This window comes from Anser cygnoides, chromosome 20 (assembly GCF_040182565.1).
Source record: "Anser cygnoides isolate HZ-2024a breed goose chromosome 20, Taihu_goose_T2T_genome, whole genome shotgun sequence".
Lineage (NCBI taxonomy): Eukaryota > Metazoa > Chordata > Aves > Anseriformes > Anatidae > Anser > Anser cygnoides.
Window position 1 is genome coordinate 10811290 of NC_089892.1, and position 24590 is coordinate 10835879.

General features: G+C 58.7%; 1 protein-coding gene across 6 annotated transcripts in view; it reads left to right on the top strand.

Annotated features, from left to right (window-relative positions):
- Positions 1-14032, top strand: part of RGS3 (regulator of G protein signaling 3) — a 79030-nt gene extending 64998 nt beyond the window's left edge. For 4 of the 6 annotated variants that reach the window (XM_048054866.2, XM_048054877.2, XM_048054888.2 and 1 more), the window contains 6 exons: positions 4310-4942; positions 7645-7718; positions 11003-11104; positions 11797-11858; positions 12482-12648; positions 12734-14032. In XM_048054866.2, the coding sequence (XP_047910823.1) occupies positions 4310-4942; positions 7645-7718; positions 11003-11104; positions 11797-11858; positions 12482-12648; positions 12734-12919 (1224 nt within the window). In that variant the 3' untranslated portion in view covers positions 12920-14032. Of the gene's footprint in view, positions 1-4309; positions 4943-7644; positions 7719-8844; positions 8989-10208; positions 10901-11002; positions 11105-11796; positions 11859-12481; positions 12649-12733 lie in introns of those variants that run through there. The other 2 variants (XM_048054920.2, XM_048054913.2) reach the window with 2 other exon arrangements.
- Positions 14033-24590: the final 10558 nt, after the last annotated feature.

Consider the following 24590-nt stretch of genomic DNA (forward strand, 5'->3'; position numbering starts at 1 on the left):
TCTGAAACGTTTCAAGCCCAGTTTTTTTGGGCATTACGGGCACTCACACCCCCGTGGGTGTCTCACTGGAGGCATACATCCACCCTCGCCACCCCGCCACAGCACGCTGTTGGATCCTGCTGTTTGGGATTATACATCCCTGCTTGCTTCTGCTGTTACGTTAATTGCTCTGTATCAATTATTCATCGATGCAGTAATGAAGCAGCGAATGGGTAGAGAACCCTGCTGTGCGATGTGCCCTTGGCCTCCGGCCACGCTGCGCTGAGCCTCTGCAGCTCAGGGACGAGGAGCGGCGCTGCTGGGGGCTGATGCTCGGGAGCACTTTCAGAATGACCAAAGAAAATTTACTCAAGTTTTGGTAGTTCTGCTTCAAGTTTCTGGCTTCATTTCGTTCCTGTCAATCCCGTGCTGTGTCTTTAGATGCTGCTTCCCATAGCTATGTGTTTGATTGGTCTTTAATGGCCTCTTTTTAAGTTTTAAGGAGCTCATCATCAATGATTTTGGTAGCGTTGCAGAGGGCCAGTTAGAAGTTTCTGATCTGATGGCTCTGCACACAGTCTGTCCCTTGCTACGACCCCTGAAATTCTTTTTTTTCTTTTCCCTACTACTTTGGGAAAAATGTGTTTTGGAAACATTGGTGTTTCCCTGGGGGATGTAGGTGCTGCTCCTGCATCCCATCTGCCCTGGGGAGGGGTGTTCCACTGCACAGGGAATGCACTGTGTCCTCCCCAAAATCTCCCTGGAGAGAGATGTGGTCTCATTGCCATGGGGTTAAATGCTTTTAGGGATGGGTGAGCTGGGGGCACCTTTGAACAAGGGTAGGATTAGGGGGAGCAGGAACCAGAGCAGTTCTTCCATGGGACTGGAGGAGGACAGGGATGCTGCAGACCAGGGGCAGCCCACGGGAGCAGCTCCTCCAGCAGTACCTCGGGAGCTCCAGCGCAGTTGGAGCAGCATGTTCTGTGCTCTCCTGCTCTGCTCAATGTCCAACAGTGTAGTACCTGCAGGGACCTCCCTATTTTCCCAGCCCTATTTTTGCTGAGGAGCTGCCTGGGCACAGGGCAGTGCAGTTACGGGCACATTCAGCCTCCTCTTCCCCAGTATCATCACAAGAGAAAGATGCACATCGCAAAATCTGAGCATCCACGTCACAAATGAGGAAAGGCTGAATTCAGTTTTCTTGTGTCCAGGCTTTGCTTGAGCCACAGCATCTCCATCGTCAGGAGGAGCACAAGGGTTTGAAATAAGAAGCTGAGACCCTCAAAAAAATCCCCTGACCTCCCATAGCCGTGGATTTAGGGCTGTCAGATATCACGGCACTTCTGGCAACGTGTGAGAACAGGCAGCACAAGGGGAAGGCCAGCACAGGCTTCATCTCACAGCTGTGCTGTCACTGTGGCCGGTATTTTCCCAGCTGGAAGTCCCAGCCATGGGCCACCACAAAGGGCATGTTATTTAAAGAAGTGCTGGAGAAGTCGAGGCCGCGCTGACAAACCCACATCTGCTGGTTGAAGGTTGCTCTGCTGGCGTCAGAGCAGCAGCAACCAGAAAAACTGGATCAAATTGCAGACCGAAGAGCAGAGGTTTGCAGTCGTTCTCCTCCGTCTTGGCATCAGGAAAACCTTCGTGGCAGTGACTGATGAGCTGCCCAAAGGCAGAGGGAGTCCAGGCAGCGGGTAGAGGTGAAGATGCTGGAGTAGGCAGGACAAAGTCTGGCTTTTTTGAGGTGTGTTGAGGTTTGGTCAATGGGGTAATCAATATTAGGGACTCAGTAGATCTCAAAGCAAGCCTTCTTCTTCCCTAACGCTACCCCAGAAAGCTGTGCTGGGGTTGGAGACAGCTCTTTCTTCTACTTTCTCTTCCCCTTCTTGGGACGTGCTGCCTTGGCAACGAAGTCTGAAGCAGAAACTGAAAGAGTGATGTGTGAGGCCCCCTGGGGAGGAGGCAGGGAAGCTCCTCAGCCTCCCTGGCTCAGGACAGGGAGACCCAGATACGGAGGACAGGAGGATGCAGACCTTAAGGATGGAAGACCCAGATGTTGAGGGCAGTGAGGCCAAGTTGCTGAGCAGAGGCCAAGTGCTTCAGCAGAGTCCTTAAGTTGTAAGGACAGAAGTCCCCTTCACCTCCCTGCTGAGGCAGCAGCAACACTGCCTCCGTCTCCTGCCTCCTCCTGGAGCCCCTTGGCTACGATGATGGTGGGAAGGAAACCTGGTCGTAGCCCTGTCCTCACTGGCCCAAATTGGCCTTGCCTAGCAAGGTGTCCCTTGGCTCCGTGCTGATGAAGTCCCTGGTGCCTCCAGCCCTGGCTGGGCTCATTGACCAACCACGACCACGTGCCTGTCCCATCCTTCCCTGCCTTTCCCCACCACCAGGTGACATCCAGCAGAGCTCATCCATGGCTCTTCTGCAAGGACAGGATTTCACAGCCCCGGTGATGCTTTCAACCCAAGATGAAACCTTCGCTCGGTGGCAAGTCTCCTGCTCACATCCTCTGTGCCGCTGAAGAGCTGCAGATTCTCTGATTGAATTAGCGAAGGGATTTAATTTAATCCCCAAATGTCTCTCATTTTAAAGGAGCCTGTTCGTTTCCTTCTAGGGCCTTATCAGATGTGGGCAACCAGAAACGTTCAGCAGAAGGACAGGACAGATAGGGAGCTGTCAGGGACAGGGAGGGCTTTGCAGGGGTGAACTGAGGGCTGCGTGGGTTTCTCCTCTAATTATTTCATGAAATAATGATGACAGTGATTGCAATACAAATAAGACGTAAACAACATCAGTAAAACACACACTGGTGCAAATAGCATCCTTGCACGGCAGGTCTGGAAACATCCCCTTTTGCAAGAAATTACACTGGGGGAGTGAAAGAGCCCCAGGGATGGGCTGAACCCAGCGTTTGCTTTGTGCCTCCCACCACATCCAGCTGTTCTGGGGCAGGTCGGATGATGCCAAATTGCTGGCTGCTGCACGCCAGGCTGCAGGGGATGGAGCTGGGTCCTCTCCATGGTCACTGGTGTAAGGGGGCACCTCTGGGGATGACCAAGGCACGGGCAGCCGTGGGCGAGCTGCCCTGTGTGCTGCCCAGGTGGCAGCTGGCTGTGGGCAGCTGAACCTGAGCAGTTTTTGGAAACCTGGCCCGTTTTTGGGGCCCTTTAGGAGGTCCCTGTGGGTGCTGTTGGGTGCTGCATGGTCTTTGCACCCTCACCTCTCTTTGTACTGGGATGTGAGGCTGGACGGGCTAATTCCCAACTCCTTTTGGAGTAAACCTGATTTATATGGGGATGGTGGCTTTGCTAACTCTGACTTTCTGCTTTCCATTGGGATCTTGAAAATGCCCGGATTTTGTCTGGGGTACGGTAATGGTTTTTGCTGTGCGACTTGTTACCTGGGGTTCTGTATAACAACACCTGCCCCAGCACACCAGCGTGGGCAGCGCTTTCTGGGGTGGGGCTTTCTATCTGCTTCACCCCATCTCCCCTGCCGAGCTGTTGCTGCCCCTTTGGCTCACCCAGCATCCGTGCCAAGGGAAATTCGGGGGGGACAGGATCAGCTCTGGCAGGGAAGCTCGTCACAGGCTCCCCCCGGCTCATGAAAAATCCTTGGGGTTTTTTCCCTTGGGCTACCCCAGGCTTTTCCCTTTGAAAGGGCAACGCTTGCTGGAAGAAGACGGCCCCAAAGGCTTAAAAAACTGACCAGAGCTGGTAGGAGCGGCTGTGGTTTTGCAAGGACACAGCGCGTGGCCATGGGGCACCCCGCGGCCGGGGGGGGCCGAACTGCTTAGGGCTGTGGCCAGGCTGAGCCTTGGGCAATCGGCCGATGAGCAGAGCCCAGCACTTCCCTCCTGCCCTTAATAATGCAAGGCAGGAGGGGCTGGAGCTGTTGGGTGAGTGTTTCTGGGTTTTCCTGCCTCTGCTGAGCCCCTCAGCTGCTCCCAAAGGGAGGAGGGAGCTGTCGGGGTAAGGAGGCTGCTCTGAGCTCTGCCTCCGTGGTGGAACCACCGACCCCATGACCTCTGGTTTCCTTCAAACCCGCTCGCCCACGGTGCTGCTGGAGCACAGAGCTGGGTGGCTCCGTTCTGCTGCCACCCCATAGCCACAGCGGGGACGTGGTGCTCTGGGGAGCAGGAGTGGGACTGGGTGCTGGGGGGGACAAGGCGACAATGCCGTCCCACCCCACTGGAGCACTGTTAGGGCTGTAGGGTTTGGGGCCAGCCTTGTGGTTGGGATGTTGGGAGTGGAGAGGCTGCGTGGGAGGGTGGCCAGCGAGAGATCTGGGATGCTCCTGCCTTCATCCTTCTTTATCTCCTGGGCAGATGCTGGAGACGGACGCTGAGAAGCCGGGGCAGATGCACTCAGAGGACGGGAAGGCGGCTGCAGGCGAAGCTCCTCCGGCCGCAGAGGCCCCGGCTCCGGCCGAGGCACCGGCAGCCGCCCAGGGGCCTCTCCCGGCAGAGAAGCAGCCGGAGCAGGGAGAGGAGCGGCACGGCGCCCTGCCGGCCTTCGTCATCCCCGAGGTGCGGCTCGACAGCACCTTCAGCCAGAGCGCGACGGGCACAGCCGGTGGCACCACGGACGGTGAGGACGAGGAAGACGAGGAGGAGGATGAGGACGAGGACGAGGAGGAAGAGGAGGACGACGACAGCGACGAGAACTACCTGGAGAGGAGCGAGGCGAAGCGCAGCAGCATGATCGAGACGTCGGGCTGTCAGCCCGTCTACACGCTGAGCGTGCAGAACTCCCTGCGGCGCCGGACCCACAGCGAGGGCAGCCTGCTGCAGGAGGCCAAGAGCCACTGCTTCACCTCCGACACCACCCTCAACTGCTCGGACAGCCAGGGCACCAAGGGCCACTGGGCCCTGCCCTCCCCCAGGACCCTCAAGAAGGAGCTCACCAAGAACGGCGGCTCCATCCACCAGCTCACCCTGCTGTTCTCGGGTCACAGGAAGGTACGTGGAAGGTGCTGGCTCCGCGGGGCGGCTGGGTCCTGCTTGGCCCTGGGGATGGGTGATGTCCCCAGGGTGGAGCTGTCCCTGTGTGGGGCCCCTCTTTCCATGACCGTGGCAAAGCTGGTGTCCGACAGGCCAGGGAGGTCCCCAGTGCCAGCTCTGGGGGACACTCAGCACCCTGGGGATGTCACCATGTGCTGGTGCTGGGGTGGGCATCCCCATGGTGTCACCAGAGCCCACAGGGCCCCACAAGAGCTACCATCTGCTGAGATCCACAGAGAGAGGCTCACACGGGTGTTTGCACATGTGAAATGCTGCTCACAGTGGCAGGGCCAGGACAGTGCTGTTCTAGCTACAAGCGCAGAGCACAGCCCCGTATGGGCTGCTGCAGGGAAAGGTAACATCCCAGCCAGACCGCCACACTCAGTCCCCCTGGGTGAAAGCGCTGAGAGCGGCCGCGTGCTGTCCTGCCTGCCTGAGCCCCTGCCAGCGGCCGTGGGTAGGGCCCTGCTCAGGGCTGCATCGCGTGGTTTGAGGCCGTGTTGTGCTGCCTGGCACTGCGCTGCATGGCTTAAGGCCGCGTTGCGTGGCTTGGGACCTTGTTACACAGCTTGGGATCTCATTGCATGGCTCAGGACCGTGTTGCATGGCTTGGGACCCTGCCACCTGGCTTGGGACCTTGCTGCACAGCTCAGGACCACGTCACACTGCTTGAGAGCACCGTGCAGTGCTCAGGACCACATTGCATGCTGCTTCACCTCGGCTGGCTCCTTGGCAGGAGGTGCTGGTGCCGAGCCCCGCACGCCACCAAGCACAGCAGCACGATGGGGTTAAACCCTTGATGGGGTTAACCCTCCCCATGCCAGCCACCTGCTGCTTCAAAAGCCACCTCTGAGGCTGTCTCCTGGAGCGTGATTTGGGCTCGGAGGCCCTGGCCAGCAGGTGAGAGCCCTTACAGGGCTGACAGAGCAGCCAGATGGGGCTGCTGTGCAAAAGGGAAGCCCAGACCCTCTTGGAGGTGGTGGCGGTGGCGGGGCGCCTGAGGTGCCGGCATGGCACGAGGCAGGTTTCACGGTGCCGCTGTGTGTGCAGCCCGCGAGCACACAGCTCGGCAGCGAGGGGCTGCTGCAGCGCCGGCTGCCACCAGGCTGCAAGCTGAGCTCCCCCAAAAGAAACAGCCCCGTTGCCTACCAGACCTGGCTTTTTCAGAGCAGGGACGGGGACAGACAGTGCTGGCAAGGGAACCTCTGGCTGTCCCTGTTCCTACAGTGGCTCTGTCCGGCTCCGGGTGGCTGCTGCCTCAACCCGCCTCCCCCTGGGTCCTCCAGCCTGCTCCCACCGCGCTGCCTCTCCGTGCACAGGGCTTCGGCCACGGCCATTCCCCCGCCTACCCTTGGGAGGGACTTTTGGAGCTCTGTGCATTTTGAGGAGTCCAATGAAACCCTCCGAGACCAGGACGCTGCGTACAATGTACAGTTCCCCTTTGCATCCCCTCCCGCGGCAGCACCGAGCCCCAGCAATGCCTGCAGGACTACGGCACCCAGTGGCCTTGCTATGTCCACCAGACCGTGTTTTATTCCCCGGCAGCACTGCAGAGGGGCTCATGTTGTTGTCCCTTTTAACACCATCATGCCCACGGATCCCTGCTCCCCTCCTTCCCGCGGTCGGGGCCCTGTTGTTCTAGGAGCACATTGTGGCCGGGAGCGCTGGGACCCCTCGGGCCGAGGTCTGCCACTGCTGCCTTTTGTCCCTGAGCGCGGCGGGGCCTCTCCGGACAATGGCAGGAAGCGTGCCCCGGCTGCACGTCGCCCTGGCCGGCCCGCCCGCCGGGCCCTATCTGCGGGGGGAAGGCGCTTTGCAGGGGCCGCATTGTTTGGGGCTGATAAACTCCGGAAACCCGGGCGCAGAATGGAAGGAAGTGTCAAAAGTCTCGAGCCCAGGGCCGCTGGGCTGCGCAGCTGGTTCCCACGGCACGGCTGCGGGACGGCGATCCTGGAAAGCGCCCTGAGCAAGCGGCGTGGGGCTGGGCTGGATGTGGGGCTGGGTGTGGGTGTGGGGCTGGCCGTGAGCCCCTTCCAGCCGTGCTCAGTAACGGGTGAAGTAGCAAAGCCCCTGAGCTAAGGTGGTCCAAGGGTTCCCCATGCCTGGCCCTGGGCTTCACAGCTCAGAGGCTGCACTGGTGGCACCCCAACCTTGCAGCACCTCCGAGGTGCTGCCACCTCGCCCACCTTGCCCAGGCCACCCCAGGGTGGTGGTCAGGGAGAGGAACCCCTGGGTGCTCCCCAAAGCTGCCATGATGTGGTTCAGTTCTGGCTGAGCCTCTCCGGGGGACCCTGAGTTTCTTTTGGGTGCCCAGCCCAGCTGGGATAGAAGCTTCGGGAAGGGGGATGTGGGTGTCCTTGCAGGAGGTGCTGCTGTCAGCACTAGAGGGGAACCCGGGCCACCACCTGTGAGGTGTCCACTGTGGGCTGGGGGTGCCGTGGGACAGGCAGGAGGACGCAGGTTCCCGTGGTGGAGGGGAGAGGAGCTTGGCTTCCCTCACTTTGCTGCAGCCAGATGTGGCGGGGGGAAGGAGCCACGTGGCTGCTGTGTGGGCACGGGGACCCGTAGGAGATGCTGGCAGGGCTTTTTGGTGGCACTTGGCACCTACACGGTCATGCACCAGTACGGTGATGCAGACGCTGTTTTTCTCTTCCCTACAGCTGAGCGGAGGTGACCCCGAATGCAGCTGCGATGAAGGGGACGAGACCTCCCGCAAGAAAAGGAGCAGGAGCCTGTAAGTGTCACGCTGTGGTGGCATCGGACTGTGCCATGGCTGCTTCCCATGGTCAGATAGTCGGGCTGAGCCCTGCTCATGTGGGAAACCTTTGGGGTCCCCCCCCCATCTCCTTCACCCAAGCTTTGCCAGGAGGAAAGCAGCAAAGATGGGCATGAGCTATGGTTTCACATAGTTGTGATATTCGGGGAGGAGGTGGGATGCGCTCCGGGGACATTGCCCAGCCCAGTGGGGAGCATCCGTGGCTTGGTGTTACTTTGACGGATGGGACGAAGGAGCTGGGGGGATGGGGATGCAGCTCCCCGGGGTCAGCAAAGCTCCTCTCCCGCCACGCCGGGTTCGGTGAGAGGACGTGTGAGTTGTGAAACGTGACCTGGGGGCCTCCTTCCTGCTGGCCCCATGCCGGGAGGAGGTTTCGCCCTGCAGGGACAGGCTGTGGGGCGTGTGCATCGCAGCACGCTGGCAGCATGGTGGGGGCAGCCCCGAGCATGGGGGCCACCAAGGGACACCCACAGCCCTGCCACTGCCGGTAAGGATTTGGGATGCCCCGGAGCTGGTCTGGGCGAGGGCAAGGAAGCCGTGGCCTTTGCTTCCCACGATCACAACTGCAGCTTGCTGGAGGCTGGAGTGCTGGCAGGGCTGTTTTGGAACGAGCTGCCTCCGGTTTTGCAAGGCAGGATGCGTCGGGGCATCGCTGCCGCAGGGTGCCGGGGCCCGGGGCCGTCCCCGCTGCACGTGGCTGGGGCAGGTGGAGCAGCCACACGTGTTTGCAGCTGCCCTGGCTGTGCAGGCGGGCGGCTGCACGCGCCGGCTCGACGGCTTCACGGCCGCGCAGCCTGCCAGCGAGCGGCACTGTTGTCCCGCGCGCTCCCACGCACCGCTGCAGCTGGCTATTTTTAGCTCTTTTCATTATCCACACCCCCCCCCCCCCCCCTTTACTCCAGACACTTGAAATTAAAATAAATCCCTTGCCATCTGCAGCAGGGACATCCCCCATGTGAGCTGGGGGAATCGGGGCGGGGGGGGGGCGGGGGCGGGTGCAGGGAGGGTTTTGTGCTCACCTTGAGGCAGCCGCGGACGCGGGGAGCGCGGCGCATCGCACCGCCCGGCTATTGGCTGCGCGGCCGGGTGGCCAGCTGGCCACCAGGAGTATTTATGGTGCAAGTGGCCGGGGTTCGGCACTCGCCTCTCTGGCACCGTCTCTGCTCGCAGGCGGGCGCTCCCCGATGTACCACACCATGGTGGACTTTTCCGAGAAATACCTGGAAAGGTAGGAGCGGAGCTCCCCACGGGGACGGGCGATGCGCTTGGCAGGGACAGGGCTGGATGTGGCACGGGGAGGCAGGGCTGGACGGGGCCTCGCAGCTGTGCTGGGGGCAGATCACTGTGTAGGGGTGACTGCAGACATAAACCGGCAATTCCTTATGAAATGTTATTTTCGCTGTGGCACCTTATGCTGCAGGTTGGCTGCACCTGGGCGCTGTGCATGCCCACAGCTGGTGCTACCAGGTTTTGAGCTGTTTGCTATTTATTTACAAGCATCTGCAAGGGGAGCAGTGAGAGAGCGGTGTCTTGCAGGTTTTAAACGTGGGAACTCCTCTGGGTGTTGCTTCCTGGCCTGTTGCAGCTGGCAGATCTGCCGGTGAGCACCTGCAGCCCGGCGCGCTGCGGGGCTGCCCGCTGCGGGTGGCCGGCGCCTTGCAGAGGGCTGTGCGGAGCGGGCAGCCCACGTGCGCTGCTCCCTCGCACGGATGTGCGCACACAAGGGCTCCTCAGTGCTTTGCGAGCCCTGCCAGGCTCCCAGCTGCGGTGGCCGTGTTGCTAAACTGGGAACAGTGCTGAAATTGTTGCTCAGAGCTGTGTGGGGTGGCTCGTCCCGCGCGGTGGCTTGCTGGTGGGGCGGTGATGGGATGCAGATGGGGTTTGGAGTGTGAGGCTCCTCGCCTGGATCCATTTGTCCCGTGTTAGGGCTGTGATGGTGCCTGGCAGCAGCTGGGGACAGCTGTGGGTTCAGACAGCATCAGTCAGAGTGGGGCAACTTAAACCCTCCTGTGTCCTGTGTGTCCCCAGCCAGCCCTGGGCACATTGTGGGGCTCAGGCCACATTCAGGGGTGGCTCCTCCGGGCACACAGCGATGTGGGACCCGTGGGAGGTGGCTGGGGTGGCCCGGCCGTGCCCCCCTGAGGCTCCATCCACCCTGGTGGCCTCAGTGCCCTCTGTGCGGGACAAACACCCTGTGCCCTGTGTCACCCTGTGTGTCCCCTGCGTGTCCCCAGCATGCTGTGGTGTCATGCAGGAGCTGTGCCACGAGGGGACAGCATCGTCCGCGCCCGTCCTGGCCCCGTCACCTCTGCCACCTTCCGCTGCCCGCTGGGAGCCTTGGCAGGGCTGGGCCCTTTCCCATGGCAGCTGCCAAAATTTGCTGCTTCGTGCTGGTGGCAGCTTCCTGGGGAAACGGGGAGCTCCGTGCCCAGGTGCACGTGTGTCTGCCTCTCCAGGGACAGCAGTACGGGGACCCAAGGAGGGTGGCAGTGCTGTGGGTCACCAGCATGTCCCAGCCACCCCGTTACAGAGACGTCCCCATGGCCGTGCCCACCCCAGGCTGGCACCAGACAAGTGTGAGCACCAGAGGGTTCCAGCCCCGCAGAGGGGACACGGCAAAGCGCCGCTGTCCCCGCTCAGCTCCGAACCCTACTCAGCCCCGCCGCCGGCCCCGCCGCATTCCCCAGGACGCCCGTGCTCTATAAATAGCGCTCGTAAATCCCCGCCGCGATTATTTTCCCCGCCATCCCTTGAAAGGCCCCAACTCTCCGCCCTCGGCGCTGCTTTTTCCACCTTTCCTAGAGTTTCCCCAGCAACGGCGGGGCCGCCCGAAGCAGCGGCGGGGCTGACACAGCCCTTGCTCACCCACGCCTCGTCCACGCCACGCAGCGCTCGCAGCGCCCGCGCTGAGCCCTCCCACTTCCGCACCCGCTGCCCCGGGCAGGAGCACGGCCCCGAGCCGGCGTCAGAGCGCCCGAGCGCTTGGCCGGGCCGGTCACGCCGGGAGCCGCCGTCCCGACAGCCATGCCCTTTTTCCGTGACCTTTCCAAGCCGCAGCCGTTGGAGTTTCACGCCGAGATGCTGCTGGGCGTGCAGCGGCCGCACAACGGCAGCCTGCAGCGCCGGCACACCATGAAGGAGTAGGTGGCGGGCGAGACGAGGCTGCCAGCGGGTCCCGGCACCCTTGGGTGCTGTGTGCGTCCCACCTTGCCCGCCTCCTAACACTCGCTCTTCTTCTCTAGAGCCAAGGACATGAAGAACCGGCTGGGGATTTTCCGGCGGAGAAACGAGTCCCCAGGAGCCAACCCCTCCGGCAAGCTGGACAAAGTGCTCAAGTCGCTCAAGTAGGTGCCGCGGGTGGGCGGCGTGGGGCACGGCACCGGGGAGCACCCAGGTGCACGGGGGCTGGGGACAAGCCCTGGCTGGGCTGAGTGTCACCTCCGGGGTGGTCACCCCGGCTGGGGGGAGGCTGCGGGCAAACAGCTCGTGTAGCCAGAGCTGTGTTAAAAGCATTTTTTTGGCTGAAAAACCCCCTCAGGCAGCGGGGAGGTCCTTGCCCTGTGCCAGTAGCACAGCAGCAGCTTGGGCTGGAAATTTCCCTGCTTTTGCCCAGTACGTGAAACTTTCAACTGGCTGGAGGATGCTTTGGGAAACCGCTTGGCTCTGGAGGTGCTCCAGCAGCCGGAGACGAGCCCTGCCCGGCCTCGTGCCTGGCGGCTTGAATGGGGTGTCTGAAATCCCTGCTGTCACGCAGCTCCTGAGCATTGCCCCGAGCTTTTCCAGTGCTCGCTCAGCCACGGCTGCCCAGCCAGCCCTCTGTATATCAGATTTTCTTCCTGCCACTCAAAAGGCAGAGCTTGCCTTCCTGCAGAGCTGCTGCCTGCGGCTGCTCGTGTGCTGCGGGTGCCGGTGCCGGCCGTAGCAGGGCGCGCGGTGATACTGCTGCTGCTGGAAAGGTTTTTGCCCCCGGGCAGTGGGGGCAGCGTGTGGCAGGCAGCAGCCGCAGCTTTGCCAACGCACGGCCCTTCTCCTGCAGGCCTGCGCCCGAGGAAGCTCTCAAGTGGGGGGAGTCCCTGGAGAAGCTGCTGCTGCACAAATGTGAGTGTTTGCCCCTCTCGTTTGCCTTTGCCACCAGGGGATGTCCAGGCATGTGCATGGGGAAAGCTGCGATTTCCTCTGTTAATCCCTCCTGTGCCTGGGGGGGAGCAGGGGGTTGGCAATGAGCTGCCCTTTTCCTGTACCCATTTTTCTCCTCCCAGGCTGGGGGGGACTTTGCTATAGGAGTTGGGGGGGGGGGGGAGGTTCTTGGGGAGGGAAAGGCTCTGATTCGCATGCAAGGTTGGGGTCTGCAGAGCAGGAGCTGCTTTAGACCCTTTCCCCTTCTTGCCCTACCACGCATCGCAGCTGCGGCACCCCACATCACGCTGACATCCCCGCAGGGATGGCAGGGGGGTCCTGTCCCCATCGCTGCCCCCGCTCCCCACCGAGCCTCTGCTTCTCGGCTCTGTGTGCACGCCGCTGGGCTGAGACCTGGGCATTCAGCACTCGTGTGGCTCACATTGGTGCTGCCAGGCCAGGCAGCGCTGCCTGCACCCTCTGCTTTGCACAGGAATTTGAGAGGGATTTTTTTAGGGGGTGACGCAGGGAGGGATTTTAGGTTGCACCTCTGTGAGTAGAGCCGTGTGTCTGTCCGGGAGTAGAGCCGTGTGTCTGTCCCGCAGATGGGCTCGCAGCCTTCAGGGCCTTCCTGCGCACCGAGTTCAGCGAGGAGAACCTGGAGTTCTGGCTGGCGTGCGAGGAGTACAAGAAGATCAAATCCCAGTCCAAGATGGTCTCCAAGGCCAAGAAGATCTTTGCGGAGTACATCGCCATCCAGTCCTGCAAGGAGGTGAGGCTGGCTCCTGCCCTGGCGCGTGGCTCCGTGCCTCGTGGCCGTGCAGAGCTGCTCACAGTGCTGCTCTCCCTTCCCACAGGTGAACCTGGACTCATACACGCGGGAGCACACCAAGGAGAACCTGCAGAACATCACCCGCGGCTGCTTCGACCTCGCGCAGAAGAGGATTTACGGGCTGATGGAGAAGGACTCGTACCCCCGCTTCCTGCGCTCTGACTTGTACTTAGACATAATTAACCAGAAGAAAGCCAGCTCCCCGCTGTAGACCCAAGGACTCTCTCGGGGCAGACTGGGAGCTGCGTGTTTACATGGAACCGGCGGTGGTGGCCTCACCGGGGGGACGGCGGGAGCGTGCCTTCCTGCTGCTGGTCGTGCCCCCGAGCCATACCCCTGCGGCCGACGGGCGTGGGGCAGCCGAAGGCACCGAGCACGAGGCTGAGGGGACCAACAAGCCAAGCAGTCTGGTACTGCTCCGTCACCCACCCCATCTCACCATCGCTGGTACGACGCCTTCGGGGTGGCTCCGGCATGGATTTTAGCCAGGAGGGAAGCTCCCACAAGACTACTGTGAAGCCTGAGCTGTGAGCATCGCTGGAAGGCGATGAGAGATCCCGACTCGGCAAGGAGGAGGGAGGAGGAAGACTTTTGTGCAGGGCTCCGGCAAGGGGAAAACATCACCGAAGCGAGCACCATCCCTGGACAAAAGACTTCTGAACTGGAGCGTCCCCGCGGTGCTGCTGCGCTTCTCCTGCCAGAGGTGCCTCCTGGCTACCCCGGAGCAGCCGACTCGCAGGGGCCTGGCGCTTCCTTCGCTCGTGGCAGGTCCTTGCCCTGCGCCTCAGGGGTGCAGCCGACCCTCCTGCTCCCACCCCTCGCCTCCTGGTTTATTTATTGACCTCCTGTAGCTGGACGCATTGCTGTATAATAGGAAATCCTCGTGTCCTTTCCCGTTCCGAAATTACAAGTGCAATATTTGTGCGTGTCGCGGCGGAGTTCTCCCATGGAGCGGAAGCCTTCTCTTTTATGAGTGCGTGCAACATTTTCTAAGTTTGCAGGTTTTATCTGAAAAAAAAAAAGGAAAAAAAAGGAAAAAAAACATTCCCTAGCAGCGGGCCGCTGGGGGAGCCTGGGTGTACATATCCTGCCCTGACGACAGAGGGTTTGCTGATGGAGATAAGCAGCTCTGTGAATCAGATGCTCTCCCTACTCTGGATAAAAATATTGCGTTTTGAGACGCGGGGGTTGTTGCTGAACCTGGCGGAGCTGGACGGACTGCATGCGTCCGGGTGCCCAGTTTACAGTGCGAAGCATCTCTGCAGCTAGCAAAAATACATTGTCATGGTCATAGGTAAATAAAAGGAGAATATAATTTCTTGTAGCCTTTTCTTCATGGCATGTTTCTCAGTGCTGGTGGAGCCAGGCTTGCTCTGTTTCACCAAGGAGCGTAAAATCCTGTTATTGCATAGCTAAAGATGGGAAAAAGCTAGTTCCATGAATTTCTGAGCTGCTTTTTATGATGCAGCAGCTGCCAGATGCTCCTGGGTTAAAGGCTGAGGCCAGAAACAGAAAGTTTTGCCCAAAATGAGTCTGTTCCCAGGGACAGCATTTGCTGTGTATACACAGCGGGGCACGAGCCTCTGAGTGAGGAAATGCCCAGAAACGTAAGTGACCTCGTGTAGCACCAGGTCCCTCTGGGGACACACCAAAAGCAGCAACGGAAAGCCTGGCATCACTATTTCAGGTCCGGGCTGCGTGCCTCGGCAGGGCTGCTCCCCCCCAGCACAGCTGGGGTCCGTGATGGGGACGTTCTGCAGGGGCCGGTCACGGCGCGTCCCATAGTTAAAATGTCTCGTGCCCGTCGCTGCAGCCGCTTGCGGTCAGGCTCGGGTGGCTCGATGTGCCCGTGGCATCGCGGGGCTGTGGCTCAGGGGGCCGTCCCTTTCGTGGTGTGGAGGGGCTGCTGAGGATGCCTGGGGGTGGAGGTGGCGTGGTGCCCCTGTGTCCTGTGGGCACAGCTCCCCCAACATGCACAGTCCCTTCTGGGGATCCATCCGCGCCTCCCTCCTTATCCAGCCAGTGGGTGATGCCCAGGTGGGGAAACTGAGGCAGGGCTGAGGGACCCTCCAGGGACGACTGAAAGCAGAACGCCTCCAGAATGCCTCCAGGCTGCAGAATGCCTGCGGGGCTCTCCTGGGGCTGCTTTTGACACCCCTGCTATGGCCCCCAGCTGTGACCTGGCCACCGTTGCTGGTGCAGCCTCCTTGCAAGCACTGCTGGCCCTGGCTGGTGTAGGGATGTCCCCTGGTCCCCATCGCCCAGGCAGAGCTCTCCTCCCCAGGGCAACAGTGCCAACGGTCCTGGCATCCCGGCTGTTTTGAGCCCCAACACGTGGCCCAGGACAACCCCGTTGCCCCAGGATGTCCCCATAGCCCCATGAACCACCCTGTGCCCATGTCTCCTGTGGGGCAGGGCTGCCCTGGCTGGCTCCTCCGAACTCTCTCACTGTCCCCATCCCTGAGAGCCTTCAGCCCTTCTCCTCCCCCCTGGGGCTGCCCTGCTTGCGGGGGGCTGCGTGGGGACAGCGTGCACAGCTCAGTGCCTTGTGCCACCTCTGGCTGCCATGCGCCCCCTCCTGAGGCTGGGTGATGCCCAGGAGCACGTGCCCCAACCACGCTTGCTTGTGTGAATTGTCTGAACCCATCTGTCAGGGCGGGTAGCAAGGGCTGGAGCTACTCTGGGACACTTGGAGCAGGAATCTGGTGCCCAGCTTTGCATCACCACCACTGAGCTGCCCACAGACAGTCCCCTCAGGGACTGAGGCACCGGCGTGTGTGAAAGACGAAGATAGGGGCGCTCAGGGTCGCTCCCTGGAGAAGACGGAAATAGCCCCGCATTAGCGACGGAGGTTTGGTTATTGCTGTAACAGAATTTATTGCCAGCAGCTCAGGTTAGCGTGAGTCATTCTGCAAACACCATCCCCACGTGCTTCGGAGATGCTCTGATCTGTCGGAAAGGTGAGGCTGGGGTGGGAGGCGGAGACATCAGGTGTGTGTCCCTTGTTCGGGGACTGGCACTGCCCCTTGCTGGCCCACGGCAGCAGGATGTGTCCCATCACACACCCTGCAGTGACGCCGGAGCTCCAGCTTTGTCCCCTCCGTGGTACAAAGCAGATGAGCTGCCCCATTTTCTTCAAGGCCTCATGCTCTGGTGTGAAGGGTGTGAGGAACTTGGAACAGCTGGGTGGGAGATGGTTGGGGGACATCGGGTCACGGATGGGGTTGTTGCGGGGGTCACCTGGTTTGGGGTGGCCCTGGGGAGGAAAGAGCAGCCTTTCACAGAGAAAAAAACATTACCTGTGCCCAAGACGTGTGGTGGCACCGTGGATGCTGTGAAAAATCGCTGCTTCAGGCGAATCCCCATCGGGGAATCTCTGCCTCCCAAAAAGGAGGGATGCTGGAGCAGGCCTTATCTCGGCAGATAGCAGGGATTTATCCTGGGGCTAAAACCCCGTGGTTGCGCAGCTGCTGGTAGTCACAGCTCTGCTCTGTTTGCTGTGTGCACGCAGGGTAAAGTCCGCCAGGCGCGGGTGCCCTCGGCGTGCTCGCGGGATGAAGCTCACCAAGGGGACGGCAGCCAGGGGGCAAAGGGCTCCGAGGAAATGCTTTAAAGGGGAAAAAGGGGAAAAATGATCCAGAAGTCCTGAAGGGCTGGTTCAAAAAATGCAATGACCCCAAAGGTGAAAAAGGTGAAGACTGCTGGTAAAAATGTCCTGAGGCCGTGGGTTTGTCACCATGGTTTTCCCACACTCTCAGCGGTGAGGAGGCTGGGGTGAACCAAAAGGGCTTGGGAGGCTGATAAGTCAGGTTTAGCAGGTCTTCACGTGTCCCTCAGATCAGGACTTCATCAGCTGAAGCGGCCGGAGAAGGGTGCTGGGGTCATCTGTGATTTACAGAAAAAAAATTAAGTTCTGAAAATAGAAAATTAAAATATTTTTAGTTGCTGAGCACGTTGTGGATGAAGGTTTGTTGGGAGAAGGTAACAAGCAGCGTGGCCATCCCACAACAGCGGGGCCAGGCGCGGTCAGCACCGCTCCTCGTCTGCGTGCAAAGGAGCAGCCGCAGCACGTGGGGACGTGCAGCGCTTTGTGCGCTCAGGTTCAGCATGTCAGCATCACGTCAGAGCTTCCAGCAGCCATGAGCATAAAGCCTTTCTCTTATTTGTGCAAAATCAGTGAAGAATTTGCCTCTTTTTACAGGTGTGCACTGTGTCCCAAGACACTCCAGCACCACACAGACTTTCTTGGGCTATTCCAAGGCACCCATCCTGAGGCAAAAACTTATCCAAACAAACATAGCTTTCTACTGAGCAAAATAATTCCTTGGACCCCTGATTAGACAAATATTCTCAGAATAGAAACAAGGCTACTTTATAGTCATAGACTAAACACAACTCAATAGCTAGATACTGAAACTGCAGACACAAGAATTCCCCTGCCCCGGTGAAACAGCTGACTTTCTGTGTGAGCCACTTAGCCATGCTCAGCAAGTTATTTAGGTGGTCAGGAGCACGATGAAGTCTTTTTTGGGTGTCTGAGCTCCCCGGAAGGTGTCTGGTGACCTGCTGCAGGAGCACCCAGCCTAGGATTGCCTGCGTGATGGCGCTGGAAATGGGGTCTCTGGGTTTGTCTGGGGACTTTTGCTTCCCCTGGGATTGCTAAGGGCCAGGGGCTGCAGGGGAGCATCGTGAAGTTTGTGCCCTTCCCAGCTGTGACCCTGGGGGGCTCAGTGCTGCCCTGCCTGGGGCCTCATCCTGCCCAGGGGAGCACCCTCCAGGTGCATCCTTGGATTTGGGGCTGGAAGGACAAGGGCCACCAAGCTCTGGGGCTGGCACTCACAGTGCTGATCCTGCAAAAATCTGGGGGAGCAAAAAAGGAGAAAATAGCACACTCCTGAAGTAAAAATAAAAACAGACTCAGATGCTGTCTGTCAAGGAAATAAAATAAGCCCGGCTGGGCTGCTGCCAGGACAGGAAATCCAGCGGCGGTAAGAGTCCCCTGGGTGCTGCTAACTCATTCGGGAAGCATTGTTATGACCCTCTCATTGCTCATTTTCTGATTCTTCTCTGCATTAGGTCATTTTTACTCAGACCATCCAGCTCACACATTCCCTGGCGTGGGGGGAGGAAGGCCAACAATGCCGACTCTCAGCTTGCCCGGAGGCGCTGCGGAAGGCAGGAGAAGAGGACGAAGGATGAACGAGGCTTCCCTTTGCGGCCGAGCGCTCTGCAGGGACGTGACGTGGAGAGGACAGGAGGAACCTTCCCCGCAGGGTGACCCGCCACCAGCATCCGCTGCTGCCCTCTGGGGAGCTGTGCAGGGGGTGTGGGCAGAGCTGGAGGTGGCAAATGGGATCCCCATCACGGGAGCACCCAGCACCCCCCCCCGCCCCTTCCCTGCCTTCATCCTTGGGCAGAGGAAGAGGAAGGTGGGAGAGGGGGAAGAACCAAGCGGGAGCAGGTGGGGACCAGGGACGGAGTGTTTGCACAGGAGCCATGTGTAAGTCATTTCTTGTCCCTTCCTGAACTAATAGGGTAATTATTTTAGAAGCGTGCACGTGTTTCTAATGGAAAGTTCCACGCAGGCTGTGCGTCAGTTTGTTGGTGCAGCAGCCCTGTTCTCCCCGATGCCTTGCAGCACTTCTAGGCAAAGACAAATGGGTGAAACCTCCTGCTCATTGGACCGGCGATGGCAGTGACCGGTCACCGAGCACCAGACCAAAGCACCAGACCAACCTCCTGGCCCAGTTCTGCAGCAAACAGGCTCACGTGGCACAAGCTGGCTGGCAAAGCAGGACAAGCACTGGTCTGCTCTTTGATGTATCTCCCATGCATGTCCCCAGGTGTTTGGACTGGTGTGTCTGATTTTGTGGCCTGTTCCCTGCAAGCAGCTCAAGAGGGAGGTGGAGAATTGGAGAAGTTCCTGCAGAGGCTACCGAGGTGGACATGGACTTGGGCACAGGACCTGTGTGGAGGGATGGAGGAAGCTGGGCTGCTCCAGCTGGGGGACAAGGAGGCAAAGGGTACATCTGGCAGCACCCTGCTGCCTGGGGAAGGACCATTACAAAGGTGATAGACCTGAACTCTCCTTGGTAGCACCAGGTGACAAAACAAGAGGCAAGTCACAATGTGTAACAACTTTCAGACCTTCAGGTTGGACATCATGAAAAATATTTCCATGATAACACTGAAACAGCAGAGAAGCAGGTCTCCAGAGACGCAGGGGTCTCCATCGTTGGCTGTGGTCAAGACTTGTCCAGACAAATTCATCCCTGACCTGACTGAGTGTTGGTGAGGGGCTGGGCTGGAGACCCCTGGGGATGTGTTCCCCTGGCACACCGAGTCTGCCCCTCACTTCACTGGTGAATGTGGGCAATGTCTTCCAGGACATGCGCACACAGGAGGTGTGGGATGGAGATGTAGAAGGCCAAGATCCGAATGGGACTGAGTTGAGGCAAGAGCTCCTTCCTTTGCCATCTGACCGGCTCTGAATCTGTTTTGTTCTGGGTAGAAAAAGGGGGCTGGGTGCCAAAGATCAGCCTGCTGAGGGCCTGAGTTGGGCTGTAGGATGGTCACATGGAGCACAGGTTTCTGCCCTGTCCACTAGCTGGGCAAACTCATTTCCATAAATGATAAGACTACAAAATTTCAATCCCCAGATTACCCTGTTTTCCAGTACTAATTTTAAAAATATTTTTGGCCCCACAGATGTGCCGACCAGATAACACCTGAGCAGCATCCTGATACCTGTGCAGGAACCAGACACGGGATGGAGATCCTGGATGGGGATCCTGGAGGGCTCTTGCAGCTACTACCCAACATATTTCATTTAATCTGTCATTTGAACGCAAACAATTGACTTAATTAACTAGATTATTTTTCAGGAAACCAAAAGGTTGTTACAGGTGGGAAGCCTGATAAGGTAATGCAGACAATCTTTCCTTTTCTAAGATAAATAGAAAGGAAGGAAGCAGAATGGGAGCCCTTGCAAGTCACGTTTCAACGCAGTGTCAACTTTTATCACTAAGCCATAAAGTAGTAGTTACTGAAGCACTGGCACAGCATTAATTAGATGAGAATTATAGACACACTCATTACTGCAGCTTCATTACAGCCCAGGAATTGACTCCGGCAGCGAGCATAGCGGGTTCTGCTGTACCAGCACCCATCTGCTGCCAGGTGTCCGCGTGTCGGGGAAGTTATTTCCCAGGAGCGCTCAGCACCGCGCTGAGTGTGCTTCCCACCGGCTGAGTGTCAAACCAGGGGGTTCAAATCGGGATGTTGTTCTAGGTCCTGTGGGTGTTTTCTGGATGTGTGGGAGCTTTGAAGTGTGCTTACAGACAGATCTCGCAGGAGGCAATCTGTTTCTGTCCTCCATGCAGCGCAGAGGCTGAGGAGCAGTTTTAGGGTCACTGCTTGAAGAGCCAAATAGGGCCCAGCTTGGACCTCCTGGTCCATCACCACAGCTAAAAAGGCTTCAGGGGAACTGGTCCCTCTGCAGAGGAGAGTTGTGGAGGGACGAAAGTGTGCTGGGAAAAGTAGCAGGCCTCATTCAGACACACTCCCCTTGTCCAGAACATACAGGTCTCCACCGGGGCTGGCCTGGCTGCCATGTGGCTGCCAGTGCTTGTCCTCTTCTTCCTCCTCCTGCTCCTCTTCCCACTGCCCAGGACCCGGTGGTTCCCCTGCGCACCTCTTCCTCCGTCTTTGCCCACACATATGGGCTCCCAGCCTCCAATCAATAAAAGTAAACAAAAAAAAGACAATAAAAGTAAAAGCTGGCAAATCCTGGGACATGTCATGTTGGCAAAGCCTCCTTATGTGGCTTTGCATCTGGTGGATATTCTCTGGGTGCTGGGTGGGATGGGGACACTGCTGAAACTGTGCCACCAACTTTTTGGCTGCACAGTTTGTCTTTGCACAAAAATCACAGCCAAATTTCAGGTGGAGTTCAGGAAAAGCAAAAATCATCTGGGCCAGACAGGAAGGCCTCAGAAGTCCTTCTTCATCTGGTCTGAGGCTGATCATCCCCAGGCACCCCAGCTTTGAAGCCCTCTGCTGCCTGGGCCCCATCTGCTCCTCTCTGCAGCCAGCCTCCTGCGGTGCTGCCTGCCCGCAGCTGCACGGGGTCACCGATGCGTGTGTCAGCTCCCCAAGCACAAGGACAGGCAAAAATCTTCCCCTGCCCCCCCATGTCCGCACAGCGCAGCCCCCACGGTGCCAGGCCAGGTGAGGGACGTGTTTCCCGGGCTGGAAGCTGTGCAGCGCAGCGCTCGGTTCTTTCCAGCTGCGGCTTCTGGAAACGTTCGGCGCCTTCGCCACTTTTAGCTCTGGCGGCTCCTCTTCATTTTCTGGAAAACCTTAGAGTGCTCCAGAGTGTCAGAAGAATGGCAGGCTAAAGGAAAACAGAAAACAGAAAAACAAAACACAACATTTTTCCAATCTAGCTACAGTGGTGGGTGTTTTTTTTTGTTTTCTTTTTTTTAAAAAAAAAAAACATATCTGTTTTCTTCCTGGACCAGACTGGCCCTGCAAATGCACTCCCCACTGTGCTGCGCTCCTAAAATAACTGCAGTTGTTCATGGAAATAAAGCCCTGGGAGATTTGCTCATTTGCATCTCATCAGCCTGATGTGTTGCAGACCCTGCTCGGGGTTGCAAACCTCTGCAGGAGCAGTCCTGCTCACATCTCCACGGCTGGCATGAACCAGATGCAACACTGGGACGGCCGATGCTTTCACGGCGGCTTTGCACATCCCAGGGCTGTGCTGGGGCTGGGGGTGTTTGCTGTTTGCCCATCCCAGCAAGCACAGCAAGTCTTCATACAGCCACTGGTTAAGCTGGGGTTAAACAATGCCCAGACTAATTTGGACATGGGAGAGATGAAGATCTGGATGTTCCAGGTCAGGAAAATGAACAGTCATGGCACTCCATGTTGGAAATCCCTTAAATAGCTTTTTTAAGCCCTTTTCACAGATCTTTTCCTAATCTCCTGCTGTCTCTGTGGACAACAGCTCTCCAGACGCTGATTCAGAGCAGGAACCTCAGCATCTCCTGGTGGCCTCTGACACTCTCTGTTGGCCACCATTGATCAGGAGCCAGCAGGAGCTCTGGAGTTATCCTGGGCACCGGAGCTGGGGCATTGGTGTCCCCAAGGACACCCGCAAGCCCATCCCTGCACCCCTCTCTGGGCGTTGCAGTGAGGGCAGAGCCAAAGCAGGTGGTCCCAGAGGTCCCATCCTCAGTGGAGGTACCAGGATTAGTGTCAAACCTCCCTGACAGTGGAGGGGAGAGGAAAGGGAGAGCTGTCCTGCTGATGGATGGTAAAAGTACCCTCCTACCTTGCAATGACCCTCCTGGAAAATGCTCTTTTGTGGTGGCTCAGGTCTGCAGCCTTTCTTCTGGAGATGTGCTGCATGAGCAGGGCTCTCTTCTGCTTGCTGTTCCACCTGGGTGCCAAGTCCATGGGGACCCCCTGCCTGCAGCCGCCTGCTGCATCTCAGGGGCTTTCAGGGCCTTTCTCACCATGTGGTGGCCTTGTCCCACGGTGGCAGCAAGCGTGAGAACCCCAAGCACTGAACTGGGGATGGCTCCAGCCCTTATCCTCCCCTCCCGCCTGGCCTCACCGCCAGCTCTTGCACAGCCACAGATATGTTTTGTGGGGACCACTCTGGACATATTTTGCAATAAACCACAAAAATCCTCCAAAAATACAGATTCAAGACCAGCCTCTCCGGGGACGATGCCTTGGTTCGGGGCCACAGTGGCTGCCGGGCATGGCTTGGATTTCCTTTGAAATGACTGAGCTCTGCCAGGGCTTTTGCAACAGAACCCTGCTGCTATCAGCAGTGCAGGCTCACATCAATCGCGGTGTGCTGGCGCTTCTCCGCCTCTCTGCTGCCTGCCCCAGCAGCTTATCAGTGCTCACTCCTCAGCTCGGCTTTTCCCATCCCCATCCCGCAGCCAGCTGGGAGGGCAGCTCTGCGAGGAGCAAGCTTTGGAGGAAGCACAGTCTGTGGGCAGAGGGGTTGGGGTCGAGTGTTGCTGCCTCAAGACCTTCCAAAGGCAGGGGTACTGCTCCCCAGAGCATCAAATTGCTGAGTTTGCTGCAGAGGCTGGCTTCATTTTAATTTGAGTGTCTGTGGGTCACCTTTTCCAATATTCTCTGCTGACCCGTGTAACTGGGAAGCCGGCACGTGGGCAGGAATGGACGTACCTCTTCCAGACACTAGGGAAACCCCAAAAGTACTGGGAAGTGGAGTGGATAGAGAAGGCTTTGCCCCAGCCATCCCGTGCAAGGACACCCTTGTGTTTTGGGAGTCCTCACCCTGAGGGGGCTGAACACCAGCCCTGGCCAGCTGCAGCACCTCTGCGCTCCCTGGCCCCTCTGCCTGGTCCTTTCCTGCCCCCTTCTCACCCCGCAGAGGGTCCTGCAGCCCCAAACAGCATCACGGCAGCAGCGGGGTGAGTTTGGAACTTCTGAGCCTGAGTTGCTCCAACCCAGATGTCTCATCACTGCCAGCACCGAGGCCCTTAGCACACATCCTTCCGCAGCAGGTTTTGGGCAGGCCACCCATGTCTTTTCCTGTCCTCTGGCCAAGGTCTTTGGGAGAACAGGGCACATGGCCACGGGCCAGAGGGCTCGCTGCTCATTTGGGGCTGAGGAGCCACAGAAGCAGCGCTGGGGACTCCACTTCTCTGCCAGTTATGTTTCTCAACAAAAGGCAGGAGAACCAGCTGTGTTTATCACAGCTGACCCCCTCTGGGGGTGCTTGCCTGGGTGGCCACGGGGAGGAGATCTGGGTGGCTCTGTCCCCTGCCAGCGCGAGGACACGGCTCCCCTGCCCCTCCATTCATGCCCCGAGCCTTCTGAAGCGCTCGTGGTCCTCCTGGGAGCAGTCTCCAGTTTGGGACTGAATCCAGTTTGTTGCAGTGTTGTTTCTTAGAAATTGACTGAGCTTCTGTTTTAGTCATTTCCCTGGCTGCTTCGCTCCCGCCTTCCAGCCCAGCTCCTGCCACGGGACTATTTTCATTTCACACACACTCTCATTTTTGCAAGCCGTGAGCTCTTCTGCTCTTGCAATAGCTACACAACAGGCTGGTGCGTGGGTGAGGAAAAACAACAGAACGGGGTATTAGCCAGGAATGTGAGAGTAAAGGGCTTTACCCATGCTCTCCTCCAGTGCTCCTGTCCCCAGGGTGATGAGGCACCTCCTGCGCACGATGGAAGGTGAGCTCACCTGCTGCCCTAACCCTTCCCATCCTTTGACCCTGCCCTTGGGGTGGCTGGTCTGTGGCAGGATTCCTCCAAATGTGGAAAAAGGTCCAGGTTAATATTGCTGTGAGGCATAGCTGCTATCGCCCAGCGCTGGGAGGGGAAGGGAGTGGCAGCCCTGTTATGTCCTACGTAGTGGCACTGTGGGGTGAGTCAGGAGTGGCGCGGCATGCCCACATCTGTGGGGTTTGGTGATTCAGCTAAGGAGGACATCGCAGAAACCATGGCCAAAATGGTTCAGAAACAGGATTTCTATAGCATGGGCCAGGAGCTTGTGGCTGGGGGGAACTTGTCCCTTGGGTCACAGCAAACAGCCTGGGTGCAGGAGGGCAAGGTCCCCTCTCCTGCAGCTGTGGGGGTTGTGTTGTCTAAGGATGGGCAGGACAGGGTGTGTTTTGTGCACATACCCTCTGAGGGGCATGTGAGGATGCTGAGAAAGACAGACCTGTCCTTCAGCTCCTCCCTGTCCTCGAGCAGCTCCTCTGCATGTGGAGTGTGTGCATGCTGCCTCCCAGGGATGGGCTCTGAGCTCCTCTGCAGGATGGGTCAGACTCGCAGGACCCAGGGCTCCTGTGTACCAGAGCTGGAGAAAGCAGACCCCAAAGAAG